The sequence below is a fragment of the Heterocephalus glaber genome, unplaced genomic scaffold (assembly GCF_053883595.1).
Source record: "Heterocephalus glaber isolate CG9 unplaced genomic scaffold, H.glaber_assembly_v1.0 deba00001479, whole genome shotgun sequence".
Lineage (NCBI taxonomy): Eukaryota > Metazoa > Chordata > Mammalia > Rodentia > Bathyergidae > Heterocephalus > Heterocephalus glaber.
In genome coordinates, this window is record NW_028258316.1 from 3,708,632 (window position 1) to 3,723,719 (window position 15,088).

Sequence of the window (15,088 nt, forward strand, 5' to 3'; positions counted from 1 at the left end):
GTGTAAGCACAAGCCATTATTTCAAGCAAAGAGGAAAAGAACCTGTTCCAAAACTGCAGAGTGACAAGTATTGGCTACTTGTGTAAATGGGAAGGAAAGGCCAGAAAAAATAGAAGAGTTGAGTTTCACTTTGTTGTTATGGAGATAAGCACCAGGCAAGACAGGCCTAATGGTGGCCAGCCTGCGATAGGCGAAAGGCAAGGAGGGCTGGAAATAACAGTGATGAAAGTGATGGATGGAACAGCGTTCTCATTTGGAATGGGAACGGTGAGTACCAATTGTCTGCAGCCCATCTGAATCTGGAGGAGCAGCTTGAGGGGAGAGGACAGATATCCAAGCCCTAGGGTAGAGCGGTAATGAAGGTTTCCGCTTCCTGGGCATGAGCTGGGACACGGCTTCCCACTCATCTCTGTCCCCTGTGTAGTCTCCACATGCTCTGTTCTCAAGCAGATGGGTTGCTAGGGGTATGGGTTGACTTAGTGTGCGCTTCACAGGGTGGGCGCTTGCTTCCTGTAACACAGACTCAGTAGTTGGCCACCAGCCGGAAACTGTCTGTGTTCCTGACCCTCACCCTCGTCTTGAGTGAGTGAACAGTTACCATGAACAGTGGTCTTTTTTTTTCCCCTTTTTCTTTTTGGAGAAAAGTTGCCAGAGCATCTGATTGCAAACCCTAAACTGTTGCTTGCCATATGGGGCATAATGATCTCTGCAGGAAGAGCTGCAGTTCTTCTGTGGGCAGTCAGGCTTCACTTCAAGGTCTGTCTTCATGAGCTAATGCATCTCTTCTTGGTCTTTCCTTTTGGGAACAACGCAGCGAGCAAAGGCTACCAAGAGGAAACACGGAGTGTCCAGTGATGCTCCCCCAGCAAAGCGAAGGAATGAAATGTCCTTTCTCTCAGCCAAGAAGACTAGTGAGAAAGAAACTCAAAGAACTTTCAAGGTGAAGTCACACAAAAAATTTTCTCCCAAGAAGTATTCGGTTAACGCAGGTGATGGAAAGCAAGAGGAGAAACCATGCATTAAGACTTCATCGTTGTTTAAAAACAACCCTGAAATCCCAGAACTCGACAGGTACATGCAGGTGCAGATGCACTTCCGGAATAGAGGGAATTATGTATGTTCTGCCTTTTCCTATGCTAACATTGGCACCGGTGTCTGGGTTTTGCAGGCCTGTGGTAAAGCAGGCGCGAGAGCAAGTATTCACTCCCGAGGCTTTTCACGAGCTGGGCCTCCACCCACACCTGGTGAGTACCCGTGGCTCTGTGTGGGTCTGAGTGGTCAGTGTGTGCGTTTGTCCACAGTGTCTGTTTCTGCTCCCAGAGTGACGGCACATTCTCCTGCTAGGGCAAGCCAGGTTTGCAGAGGTCATTGCTCGCTCCCTGCCTTGTTTCCTTGTTTTAAGAACTGGAGACTTTCCTCACCTAATGCAGTTTAGCACCAGGACTTCACTAACTAGACTTCACACAGCTTCCTGATTGTTGGGTAGGGGAGGTGAAGTTGTTCGTGGTGGCAGATGGCATAGTGGCCAAGGCAGGGGACCTGAGCTGCCTTCTTGCTAAGGGATGTGCAGTCTTAGAGAATGAAGGAAGAAGAGGCTACTTTCAATGCATTCTTTTCCTTCATTTTAATGTCATGAATGAGTTTTCTAGACTTAATATAGATGAGAAGAGGGGGAAATTATTAATTTTTGGAAGTCTTGATTGTCTTTGCTTGAGTGGGCGCAGCGTGTGCACCTCTTTAAGGTGGGCCCCATGGGATGGTGGTTTTCTTGCCTAGGGATGGAGCACAGAATTTTATCCTTAATAAAGTGGACATTTTGGGCAAGGTGACTCATTGTTAAGGGGACTGTCCTGCCCACCCTGGGCCTCTACCCACCTAGGTGCCAATTGCACCCCCTCCCAGCTCTATCAACCAAAATATTTTCCAGATATTGGCACACATCAGGGGAGGTGATAAAATCCCTCCAGGTGAGAAACACTAGGTTGGGGGAACTGAATTCGATCCTGCTAATCAGTGCAATCCCAGTATTCTGTCCTTTGTATCGTTTCTGTTATATATGTTTTTATCAAAAAGTTTGTAGAGAAAAGTATTTACTTTTTATCTTCTCTTTTAGATTTCTACAATAAACACAGTCCTAAAAGTATCCAGTATGACCAGGTACAAGCCAGGCTACTCTGGATTTTCTTAAACCTAAGTGTGTATAACCAGATGAGATCCAGTCCTGGTGCTGGAAAACAGCGCCAGGATATGGACCACAAAGGCCTTGACAGTGCTTTTAGCCATTCGGGTTCCCCACCTTTCACATGGAGAGACTATTTCCATCCAGTTCTGCTCAGCTCTAAACTGTAGGAGATAGCTGATTCAGAAGATCTATTGTCTGTGCTTCCCTGAAAATCATTTGGCCAAAATACAGAATTTGCTCATGTCATTTCTTAGCAGTAAAGGATTAGGGGCAACTAAAAAGAAGTAAATGTTTGGTTGGCTATAATGGGATGCTGAAATAATGTTTTAGATTTTTTTTTTATAGTGATAACTCTTGGAAAATGGAAAAGGGGGAAAATGGGGGTGGGGGTGCACTTCCCCATCGTTTTTTTAACTTCCCGGTCTTTTGTACATGTTAATAATGGTCACTTTTGGGCCAGGGTTTAGGTCAGGGGTTCCAAAGCCTGCCTCCACAAGTGCAAGGTCCCAAGTTCGATCCCTGGTACCAAAAAAAACCACAAATAATGATCACTTTTTGCTGTTATAAGTAAAGATAAGAATATGAAGAATAAATTAGGGAGCTCCCACCAGCAATTTTTTGTTTGTTTGTTTGTTTGCTTTGTCAACCAAATTTAAATGATTTCTCTACCCTTTTTTGTTGTCTGGTTTTGAATACATGCATGGACACATCTCTCCATGTGTTTATGACATTTTCTTGGAGCATGGACAGGTGCCTCTGGCTGTCTGAATTAACTTGCAACCATCCTTTTGCTCCTCTGCATTGAAGTCTTGCCCTGTGTTGTATTGTGTCCCATGTTCCCTAGTATGGAAGACGAGAGAGTACACCATACTTTTGTGGTAACTAATTCGTTGTCATGCTTGTCCACTTCTTTGAAAAATGAGTTTAATACAGTGACCAGTCTCTGGTTTGTGTCACCATTTAGGGATTTGTCCTAGTCACCAGAAGTTTCCCAGCACTTCTAAGCAGGCAGTTAGTAGAGAGGGCAAGGTAGCCTGCATGTCCATGTGGGCACGTAGCTGGCTGATATTATAGATAAGGTGTGTTCTCTCTTTCGGGCGGCCCTAGTGTTCAGAAGCAGAGTATTCCTGTGTTGCTGAAAGGCAGAGATGCCCTCGTGCGGTCCCAGACCGGCTCAGGTCAGTCACTGTTTGGTCTCTGCCCTTCTTCCCATGACACAAGGCCTGCGCTCATGCTGGTAGGCTCTGAGGGTGGTGTCTGGCAGCGGTGTCTGTCTGTCTTGTTTCGAGGGAGTGGGCTGTGCTTGCTTCTGATTAGACTGTTGAACTTGTTCAACTTGTTCACGTAAAGGAAGGAAGGGATCGTGAACAGTACTATGGTCAGGAATGATGAATACATAGTTGACCTCTGCCATTACTTCCCCAAAACCCATTTTGTGGCTTTGCCACATCCCACCGTCCATGGCCGCAGCTGCCCATGCCCACTCTGGTAGGGACAACTGTTCTGGTACTAAAACAGTTCTGCCATGAGCACATACTGTGCTGTTGGATGCAGTCATGTTGTTGGAGACAGAGCCCTGTCTGGCTAGACTGCTCCCCTGGCCCTCTTGGGCCTGACTGTGCCCTCAGTCAGGGCAGCTGCTGTCTTCTCCTTCCATCCTAGCCACTGGAGGGGGTGGAGACACAGCTTCTGCCTTCCCATGGTTCCTCTGTCTCTAGGCACTAGCTGTGGGGTTCACACTAGCCATCCACACTACAGAGGACATGTCATGACCACCAGAACTCATGAGAGAAGTTAAGAGGGACTTCAGAGGAGGCATTTTCCAGCTTCTATACACAACCATTGAGCTTTTGTGCCATTTGGAAAATGTACCATCCCCTCAGTTGCTGGGTACATAAAGGAGCTAAAGCTTCATGGTTTTTAGAAGTACTGAATTTACAAAGCAAAATTAGGAGGTGGGGCAGAGGTGACATTCCTTTTTACCTCTCTTGGATGTAGCATATGCGTTTACCTTCTAGAATTTCATACTACCTAAGGAGAGCAGAGCGTCTTTCCCTTTTAACTGCTTTTGCACTCTCTTAAAAGGTAAAACTCTCGCCTATTGCATCCCTATGGTCCAGTCCCTTCAAGCAGTGAAGTCAAAAATACAGGTGAGTAAACACTGTCTTTGTGTTATTGTCAATGATGAATAGGTGGCCATCCAACCGAACCATGATGGTAATACTGGAACTGAAAGGATCTGTTTACACTTGGCATTGTTCTTTCACCTCCTTTTCATTCATTTATTACATAGCATGTTATGTGTAAATGTTGCTGAGAGTGGATGGAATAAGTACATTACACAGTCACCGTAGTCAGCACTGTATATGTGCTAGGAAATACATATAACATGCTTGCCACATGCCAGACATTGTGCTGACTGCTCTGGTATGTTGCCTTCTTGCCCCCACCAAGTTGTACTACTTGATGCCCATCTTACAAAGAGAAACACGCTCAGAAGAGTAAAATAACCATGGCCATGCAACAAGTTGTGGTAAAACTGGATTTCCACCTCCCTTTGTTTGGCTCCAGAGCCCATGCTCTGCCTGCCACCCCATGTTTTTATGGTGAGGTCCATGGCTGGCCCCTGTGCTGTTTAGGGGCCTTTTCTCTATGTCCTCCACAGTGCCCAGCATTGGGCCTCCTAAAGAATTATTGCTTGGGAAATGTCTCCAAATGATTTGATTTGCAGCTGTCCATTTATGCTTTTAGTTTGAGTCTCTGTTGTAAATCATGTGGAGTTAATTTCAACCTCCTGTTTTAAGTTCCAATGTGTTACTTACTTTTGACCAGAAAGGCTGAAGTTTCTATGTAAAACAGTGGTTTATCAATAGTAGATGTAAAAATAAGCGCCTAGTTAGTAGAGTCGGTAGTTCGACTGCCACATACTTAACATTATTTAGAATTTATCTTTAGTTATGAAACATACTGAGTTAATGTCTGGGCCAAAAAAGCCAAAATAGGTTTCCAAGAAGGTCATTTAACTATTGTGACCATGGACGTAGGCCTCATCTCACACTGCAGCCAAGTCCATAGGTGCAGTCAGTTGAAAGGAAGCGGTAAGAGGAGAAGTAGGAAGTAGGGTGAGTGTACAAAGCAGAGGAGCTGATGGATGGCTGTTTCAGTTCGGACATGCAACAAGCCTACCTGATACACAAGTGACAAAATGAGTAATACTATTGCTTTATAGTCCCTAGACTAAAACATATATCCACAAGTCTACACTGTTACTGAGTAAATACATAATCAGAGAAGGAGAAACTCTTGTGGCAGAATTCCAGTAAATGAATGCAGAAGTGATGGACATAGAAAAGCACCATTTGGTAAATGCCTCAGTAATTCTGTTTCAGGCCTGGATCCTCACTGTCCAATCTAACATGAGCAGATAACTGTGAGGGGAAGTAGGGTTTTACATAGTCTCCAAGTAGTGCCACACACAGTACCTCTTAATGAAGTCAGTGACTTTACAGCACAGCCAAGATGTGTCACCTCTAGTACCTCCTGAGAAGGGCACATCACTTCTGTGGTGTTCTTGCCAACAACACATAACCTGAATTTAATTGCAAGGAAGCACTAGACAAACTGAAATTGAGGGACAAAATAACTGGCCAGTATTCTTCGGAAGTGTGATGGTTGTAACTGAAGAACTACCCCAGCTTGAAAGGTTGGTCCTGGATTGGATTGTAATAGTAATATGGGACAGTTACAGGTCAACTGATAAAATCTGATTAAGGCTTTTAGAGTAATAGGATCAAATCCATGTTAATTTCCTGGTTTTGGTAACTGTACTATGGCTTTGGTGATTGATAACATGGAGAAACTGGGAGAAAGCTATATGAGAATCCCTTGTACTATTTGTGCAATGTTTTGTAAGTCTGAAGCTATTTAAAAATTGGGTTAAAACATTTGAGCTAAAAATTAGGTTAAAACATTTTTTAAATCAGCTAAAATAGAAACTCTACAAGTCATCCAAATGATACAACCCTATGTAGCCATTGAAAGCGACATTTCTTTAAATTACTGTTAGTGAACTTGAGCGTGTGTTCTTGCCATACTCATTGAAGAAAGACAAGTTCCAAAACAATATGTGTTCTGTAACTCCAGTTTCATACATGGTAACCTGCATGTTTATATAGATAATAAACCAGAAGGACACTTAGAAAATTGTTAGTACTGGTTTTCTCTGTGGTGGAAAAGCGAGGAATTTTGTTTCCTAAAGGTGACTGATTTTTTTCTCCTTATTAAGCAATTTACAGTGAGGTCATTCATGCACAGTGTCAGTCCCTGACACAGTTAGAGAAGAGGAAATGTAAATTATTACACCTGTGTAGTGAAGTCTCCTCTGCTTATGTACTCGGGAGAACTTGTTGCAGTAAAGGACATTTTCTTCAGACCAGGGTGGAGAGTTGGGTAGTTTTGGGCTGGAATGAGTCCTGCAGGTTCTAGCCCAACTCTATCTTTCACAGATCGGCAGCTGAGGACCGGAGATCAGATGACGCACACTGTGTGCAGTTTGCTGGGCACCTTTGCTCAAACTGGGGTCTGAGTGTAATTTTCTTTCTTTGTGCTGGGGATTGAATGCGGGGCCTCGTGCATGCTAAGCACGTGCTCTGGTGCCACCCTCCGTCCCAGCCCCGAGGGGGCCGGGAGCAGTTTGTTTCTTCCCTCTCTGCCGTGGAGTTGTCCCTGTGGGTGAGGACATGAGCAGTGCCTGTCTCCTGGGGCCAAGACGGAGTTGGGGAGCTGTGCCTGTGACTCCCTGAGACCTGTTATCTACACGACCTTCCAGCGCCGTTAATAACAAACCGTGCAGCGTTTCATTTGCTCAGATGTTTTTCAACATCACTAGCATATCATTCTCCTAGACTGAAATACTCTATAGAAGCAGTTTTCCAAGCCCCAATTTAATTCACTTATTTCAAGTCATGTGCAGTACGGTCCCTTGGAGTTCATTGCGAAGTGATCTCACCTGCAAAAACTTCTCTGGAGACAGCAGCAAATCCAAAAGCCACCTGGCAGACTCTCAGACTACCTTGGTGATGAGATGAGAGGGGATGATTCTGTGTTCACACCCGTTGGGTTACTTTGGCTGTGATTTTTTCACATCGCATCCATCGCACTTCCCTCACTCATGCCCTGAGAGGAATTGATTTCTCTTTCTTCTTCTCTGTGTAGTAACACCTTTTGAAATGTCAGAATCTTCTAACGTCACACTGTGGCACGGTAATCCTGTTGTACTGGCATGTTTACTGTTCCCAGCCCGGGCTCCAGTGTTGTCTCAGAAAGTTGGTGTTAGGTACGGACTACTCCAGTTTGAATTCTAAATCCTGTCTCCTTGTGGGTAAATGTTTCCCATGCAGAACATGAAGGTCGTACTTGTAATTGAATTTGCTGCTAAACATGCCTTAGTCTTCACACTAAAATTGTTTTGGTTCAACATCTGAGCACTTTTTATGTCTTGCACCATTGACGTAGGGCCTTCATCAGATTGCTTTGGTTTCTTTTAATAGTGTCATCATCATCATCATCATCATCATCATCATTTAGATGTAATGTACCTAAAAAGTTTTTAAAATTCAGAACACCAAGAATATTGAGTGAAAAGTAAGTCACCCTGCACCCCCTTCCCCTCGGAAGGGCACAATAAAGGGGAAAGTGTACTTCTCAAGACACAGTGATTGTTGCTACCAGCCTCTGGTGTCTCCTCCCAGGGATATTCTTTGCATGTCAAATACATAGGAGTCTACATGCTTCCTGTGAAGTCTTGTTTGTTTTTCTTTTTGGTTTGGTACTCAGGTGCATGATACTCTGTGTCTTCATTTGTATTCCTTTATTTTTAGGGGTAGTTTTTCATCAGTACTACATAGAGCTGCCTTATTCTTTTTAGAGGCTGCCTACTATTCCATTATGGGTATATACCATAAATTACTGAGTCATTCCCTCGAAGATTGGTAGGATTTATTTTATGTCCAGCATTTTGCTACAGATGAGGGTACTAGGATGAGGCCTCCTCTATGGGCGCAGCATTGGGCCATCCCAAAATATTCCCCCGTGGCAGAAGATGTTGTAAGGGGGATGAAACGCAATCTCTTTTTTCCTGTGATTGGTTCTGAGCCATTTCAGAAGCATCCCATTAGCTGGGAATGGCCACCCAGTGGCCCAAAAGCCACCTCCATTATGGGAGCAGGGTTGTGCCAGGCCAGAATCCTGCCCCGTGGCAGGAAATGTGGTAAGGTACAGAGAACGCCACAGTCCATAAAATACAGTTCCTTTATGCACACATGCGTACTTGTAGGAAAAATTTCTTTAAATAGAATTTGTGTTTTTATTTTGATATCTAATGCCAGAGTTGATCCTTTTTTGAGATGTGACCTCTCTATATTGCCCAGGCTGGCCTCAAACTCATGATCCTCCTGCCTCAGCTCCTGAGTAGCTGAGATTACAGTCATGCCCACCCCAGCCAGCTCGGGTTTGCTCTTGGAGTCCTTTCACCAGAGTGCACTCTCCCCAGCAGTGCACAGGAGCCCCCCACCCCACCCTCAGCTGTTTGACCTTTGCTCATTTGATGGGAAAACCACTTGTAACTTGAATTTGAGTTCCTTTTAAGAGTAAAGTTGACATCATTTCATATGTGTAATAGCCATAGTTTACATTTTAATTTTCATAAATTAGCTGTTTATGACTTTTCTCTTTTCCTCTGTTTGAGTTGCTGACTCTTTAAATTACATAATCTCTTTATAAGTTAAGGAAATTGGCATTTTGCTCTTAGGTGTGGCATATTTTTCCGCTTTATTGTCATTTGAAGCTTGAGTTTTTTTATGGGCATGTTTTTCTATTCTGAAATTTCAAATTTTAGGTACTAAAATATATCAGTGTTTTATGGTATCCGAGCTTGTTTTGTTTTTTGGTATCTGAGTTTTATATCATCTAAAAAGGCCAACTAATTCCAGCTTTTTTTTCCTGAAAGAACTTCTGAGTAATTGACCTTTTCTCTATTGATACACAGTAAAATCACTCTTGTATTTTTTTCCCCGTAGATTTTTTTTTTTTTTTTTTAATGGTACAGAGGATTGAAACCAGGGCCTTCTCAATGAGCTATATCCTCAGCCCTCTAGTATTTTTTGAGACATGGTCTTGCTAAATTACCCAGGCTAAACACAACAAGGAACCAACATGGAGAACCATTGAGGCACATTCACTGGTTAGCATTATAAAAAGGAAAAGAAGTACTACTTCCTCTAGGAATAAATAGCAGTGATTGATATTCTAAATGGGAAATTCCTTGTATGTGACTTGCCTTCCCATTGGCTCCCCCAATTAATCAATGTTACCTGGGTGACTATGCTTGTAATCTTACTGCTTGGTCATGGTTTTGCCCCACCTCATGCCCACCTTGTAAGTTTTCATTGGGTCTTACAGTTTTGTCCCACTTTGTACATGTCTCACCACGTGACTTTGCTGTGTAAAACATCTTTGAAAAGTGGGGTGGGGGGCAACCCACTTTCTGGTCCTCCTTCTGTGTCTCTTAGAAGCTATCTTTCTCTCAATAAATTTTTCCTGCTCTTAAAAAATAAATAAAGGACCAGGGATTTAGCTCAGTGGTTCCGCCGCCTGCCTTGCAAGCGCAAGGACCCAAGTTCGATCCCTGGTACCAAAAAAACCAAAACAATAAATAAATAAATAAATAAATAAATAACCCAGGCTATACTCAAACTTTTGATCCTCCTGCTCAGCCTACTAGAATGCTGGGATTACAGGTGTGTGCCACCACACCCGGCTTCTGTTATGTCTTTCATTCTGTTCTAGACACTACTAGATGTTACAATCTCTGTGAACCAGTTTTTTGGGGTTTTGTGTGGTTGTTTGTTTGTGTTTGGTTTTTTGAGATAAGGTCCTGCTTTATAATTCAGGCTAACCTTGAACTCACTGTGTACCCTAGGTTGGCCTTGAATTTGCAGCAATCCTCCTGCCTCAGCCTCCCAAGTGCTGGGGTTGCAGGTGTTCCCCACCATCCCTGGCTCACCAGTATTTTTTTAAACTGCTATAGCTTTAAATTAACATCTGATAGGTTTTTCATAAATGTGTAGTTATTTTTGCATTTATTTTTCCTACATGGTTCCTTTGAAACAGTCTTTCTGGTTGTGTATATTGTGCATATGCACGTGTGCACACACTTCTCTGGTGTTGTTAGAATTGCATTGCATTTATAGATTTATTTAGGGGAGAATTAACTTAGATTATTGGATCTTCCTATCCAAGAATCAGTTACATCTTTCAACTTACTCAAATTGTATTTTATGCCTCTCAGAGGTGTTTTAAATTTTTCTTCAGATAGACTTTGTACATTTTTTATTCTTACACTTTTTTGTCTTTCTTGCTGCCATTGTAAATGTGAAATTTTTCCTTCCATTGTATTTTCTAACTTTCTATATTGGAGACATTGATTTTTATACATTAATTTTGCATTCAATACTTGACTGAAGCACCTGATTTATAGTAATTTTTCAGTTGATTTGCAAAGGTTTTTTTATTTTCTAAAGTAAAATGACATAGTCTCCTAACGATGGCAACTGCCTCTTTCCTGTCCATGGGTCGTGTTTGTCTGTCTGATTACACTGGGCCAGGACTGCTGGAGTGATGTCCCATGATGCTGGGGCGGTGCACGGGTTCGTGACTGGCCGCCCTCAGCTAGTCAGTCTGGATCTGGGGTCTCGGCCCTACTCACAGCATCTCGTTCTCTGTTGACAGCGAAGTGATGGCCCCTATGCTCTGGTGCTGGTGCCCACAAGAGAGGTAAGAGGCTGGGTGTGGTGTGAGTCGGAAGTGCAGGCTTCCATAATGTCTTGGGGACACAAAGCGACTTGGCCATCGTCCCCCACTGCCACAGGACTACACACTTCTTTCCTGGCTATGGGAACTGTCCTCTGGTTCCTATTAAGGAGAAACATTCAAATATTTCTGGAAATCGTATGTATGGTATCTAAAAGCTAATAATATTATTAAATCTGTGTCCCTTTAAAAGGAGTTAAAAGAATCACCTTTTTTAGTTTTTTTTTCTTTAAAACTTAATTCAAAAATAGAAACAGCTCTAAAAGCAAACTTTTTTTGAAAGCCACTGCTAGTAAAGCTGTCACTTATTCCTGGAAGTGAGCCTTGTCAGTAGTGTTGGTCTTCTCTTGGTGAGGTCTCTTCCATCTGGTCTGTGTTATTTGCCTTCGGGACAGCTTAGGGTCAGGGTCAGGGTCAGGGCCAGGGTGTCCAGTCCATTCTCTGTGTCAGTGCAGTTTCAGGTCAGCCCTTAGGCATTCTGTGGTACCCATCTCTGCTCAGTGCAGCAAAGGAACCGCCTGCTCCAAATTTTATAGCAGAGTTGCTCTTTCCCGAGGATGCTTCCGGAATCTGAACATGTAGAAACCGTGTACGTAATGTCCTTGGATAAGGAGTCAGTAGAGACTTTTTAATGGTGGTGAATAGTCATAAGCCATGTTAATTTTCACTTTCTCCGGTTTCCACCATAGTTGCTGCTTTGGTTTTGTTTCTGTAAACTTGAGAATGACCACCTGCCAGTCTTTAGACACCCTGGCGTAATCTTATGCCCTAAGACACAGCAAATCACCCTAAGCAAAATCCCCGAAGGCAAGCCTGCTGCGTAACTGCTCTAGTGCACCCTTCATTCTCTTTCTAATGAAAGCCAAATTCAAACACTAGATTTGAACTTCTGTATGTGACACTCTGGGAATTTGAGCCAGCAGAGGGAGCACAAAACATTATTTTTGTACATGTCTAAGAAATGGATGTGATGTCTTTACCTTCATTTCCCAAACTGATAGGTTATACAGCCAGTCTAAGAAAGAGGTGTATTTCTGGAGTAGATTCTGTGTGTAGGTTTTTTTTTTTCCTTAAGCTTTACTTGAGGTCCAGGTTTGGATCCTAATGAGTTAAATGACCTTTAGCAAAAGGGGGGGGACCATATTCGTAGTCTAACTTTTTAATATTTTCAGCTGGCTCTACAAAGCTTTGACACTGTCCAGAAACTGCTTAAGGTAAGACAAGGCATGAGTTCATTTTTATCTTTTTCTGACATTTTGAGGAAAGATTAATACACAAGTATTTATTTTCAAAAAAAGAGGACTTATTATTACTTCCCTCTTTCCTGGATATGTCTGCTTTCTGTAGGTATAGTTTGCAGGCTTTTACCGATCTAAACCTCAGTGACTATTGATTTTAGCTTAGCTAATTACCAGTGTTTCCCACAGCTTAAAGTCCTATAATCTATTCATCATAGTCACCAGCTAGCAGCGTACAGAGATAAACAGGCAGCACCCTCGGGTGAGCCAGTGGAACGCAAGAAAAAGCTGCAAGTAGGGTTTGTTCAAGAGAGAAAAGAGAGAAGGTTTTAGAGTCAGATCCTGCCACCCCACCAAACTAGATCACGAATTGATCTGTCCTTTATCAGGGGTAGGGAGTTAGGAGAGCTGTTGTTTGGATTTTGTCTTAACCCTCCTCCCAAAGGCAGTAGAGTTACTGGGCTTTGTTCTCTAGTCAGGTTCCATGGGGAAGGGTAGGGGAGCTACTTGACTCAGTTTAAGACACTTATGCTGGTTTGTCCTACATTATTGGAAGCTGTAATCACAGTTAGTGGCCGTAATTGCAGTTATTGCTGATACTAACCCTGGGTGTGGCAGTCCCCACGAACTGTTGTGCACAGTAACACTAACACACAGGTGGGACCTGCATCGTTCCTCTTGCCTGACTTGTGTGAGGTCTAGTGATTTAGGCAAGGGCGCTTTACACTGATGTTGGTCTGTTGTCTTTCCATAGCCATTCACCTGGATTGTGCCTGGAGTGTTGATGGGCGGAGAGAAGAGAAAATCAGAAAAAGCCAGGTATGAGGAGGTTTGCTGTTGGTCATTCTTTTTGGAATCTGACTGTGTCTCCTGATCCCTGGACTTTGGGGCAGGAGGAGGGGTGGTCACCCCTAGACAGCTGTTTTTGAAATAATGACAAACCTACGAACAGGTTCCCCTGATGTGGTTAGTGATGGTTCTGTTACCTTCCTCATGGCTGTCCACCAGGCACCCACAGCCCTCCTTGTTTACAACACCCCACTTGGTTGAGGCTCTCTGTACATTGGGAGCTTGTGGTTTTGTTGATTGGCTTATTAAAAAAAGATCACAAGCCTATATAAGACTCAGCAATTTGTTTTTGCCACCCAGATTCATTCATTCCTACATCTGTGTTAGAACTTGTTATGTTGTCTATAGAAAATTGTTGCAACAGGTAAATCCCAAACTGTCTGTGCCCCCCACCCCGCCCCCATACCAGTGATCGAACTCAGGAATTTGGGCTTGCCAGGCAGGTTCAGTGCCACTGAACTAAATCGCCGGCCCTGCAGTCTTTTTAAAACATTTAGTAGTAGCGCAGGGCCTTGAGTTTGATCCCCGGTACCAAAAAAAAGCAGAAAAAACCCCAAATGTTTAGTAGTTATACCCAACTCTGCATGTAGCCTGTAACTGAAGAGTCAGTATAAAATTTGACACCTGAAAGTATTGGTTAGGATAAATAATAACAGTGAAAATAGCAGTGGCACAAGCAGTGCAGAAGTTTTTTTTTTTTCTTTCGCATTCAAGAAGTCTGAGCACTATGGTACACACCTGTAATCCCTACATGGAGGGGGACCAAGGAATGTCACGAGTTTGAATTCCACTGGGCAACTTAGACTGACTCAAAATAAAAATGGCTGGCTGGATATGGAGCTCATTTTGAAGGCCTGGTTTCAGTCCTCAGTATCACAAAAGAGAAAGGAAAAAAAAGTGTGATGGAACCAGACTGGGGCTGGCTTGGCCTTTCAGTGTCAGGACCCTGGCTCCTTCTTTTTGTGGCCCTGTGGGAGGTTTTCATTTTCAGGGTTGCCTTAGTCTTGGATAATTGTTGGAGCTCCAGCCATTACTTAGAGTTTCTTGCCAGCAAGAACAAAGATGGTCATAGCGCCTTCCTCCAATGACACTTGTGTGATTTGCCCATTCCCTTTGTCCTTTTATCTCTTTGCTAACACATAAGCACATGGTTTTTCTTTACTGAAAGGAAAATTAGAAAATAGAGCCAGCTAATGATTATGTCTGCCACCATAGAATAATGGGATAATGGTTGTTTGGGGAGTAAGAAATTAGACTTATTCTACATGCTCTGTGGGGCAGTTAGGCCCATTTTATGGATTTTAGCTCAAGAGTTCGTTATAAGAAACAAGCATTCTATGGGCCGGGGATTTAGCTCAGTGGTTTCGCCACCTGCTGCGCAAGTGCAAGGACCCGAGTTCGATCCCTGGTACCAAAAAAAAAAAAAAAAAGGCAAGAAACAAGCATTCTAGTAGTTAGAGCTCATTGGTACCGAAAAGCTCATTTGGTTAGGGTGTTCCCTGGCGCAGGAGCCTTCAGGGACCAACCAGAGGACCATCCACATGTCTGGAGTGTCCTAAAGGGTCTGCTATCAGACAGGGAGTGTTGGGTGATGTGGCTAAGACACCTTCCAGAGTAAAGGCTCTATGACTTTGCTGTAGTTTCAGACCAGAACAGGCGCACTCTGTAGATTCGGGTGACTCAGGAGCTCCTTTTATCCCTTGTCACCGTCTGGTACCACATGTGCAGGAAGTGCATCTGTGTCCTCCGCCCCTTTCACGTGTTTTCTGTTGCTACAGCCCTGTGTGATTTATTTTCTCTTACCATTCATAATTTTAAACAGACTTCGCAAAGGAATAAATATCCTCATCTCAACTCCTGGCCGGCTGGTGGATCATATAAAGTCCACAAAGAACATTCATTTTAGCCGCATTCAGTGGCTGGTTTTGGATGAGGCAGACAGGTGAGCCTT

General features: G+C 43.4%; 1 protein-coding gene across 2 annotated transcripts in view; it reads left to right on the forward strand.

The window, feature by feature from the left end:
* Positions 1 to 1,168: 1,168 nt before the first annotated feature.
* Positions 1,169 to 15,088, forward strand: part of Ddx31 (DEAD-box helicase 31) — a 64,614-nt gene continuing 50,694 nt past the window's right edge. Inside the window, exons 1-7 of one of the 2 annotated variants that reach the window (XM_087182701.1) lie at positions 1,169 to 1,244; positions 2,114 to 2,157; positions 4,268 to 4,332; positions 10,970 to 11,014; positions 12,223 to 12,264; positions 13,043 to 13,107; positions 14,960 to 15,079. In XM_087182701.1, coding sequence (XP_087038827.1) covers positions 4,294 to 4,332; positions 10,970 to 11,014; positions 12,223 to 12,264; positions 13,043 to 13,107; positions 14,960 to 15,079 — 311 coding nt within the window. In that variant the 5' untranslated portion in view covers positions 1,169 to 1,244; positions 2,114 to 2,157; positions 4,268 to 4,293. The other variant, XM_021261810.2, reaches the window with a different exon arrangement.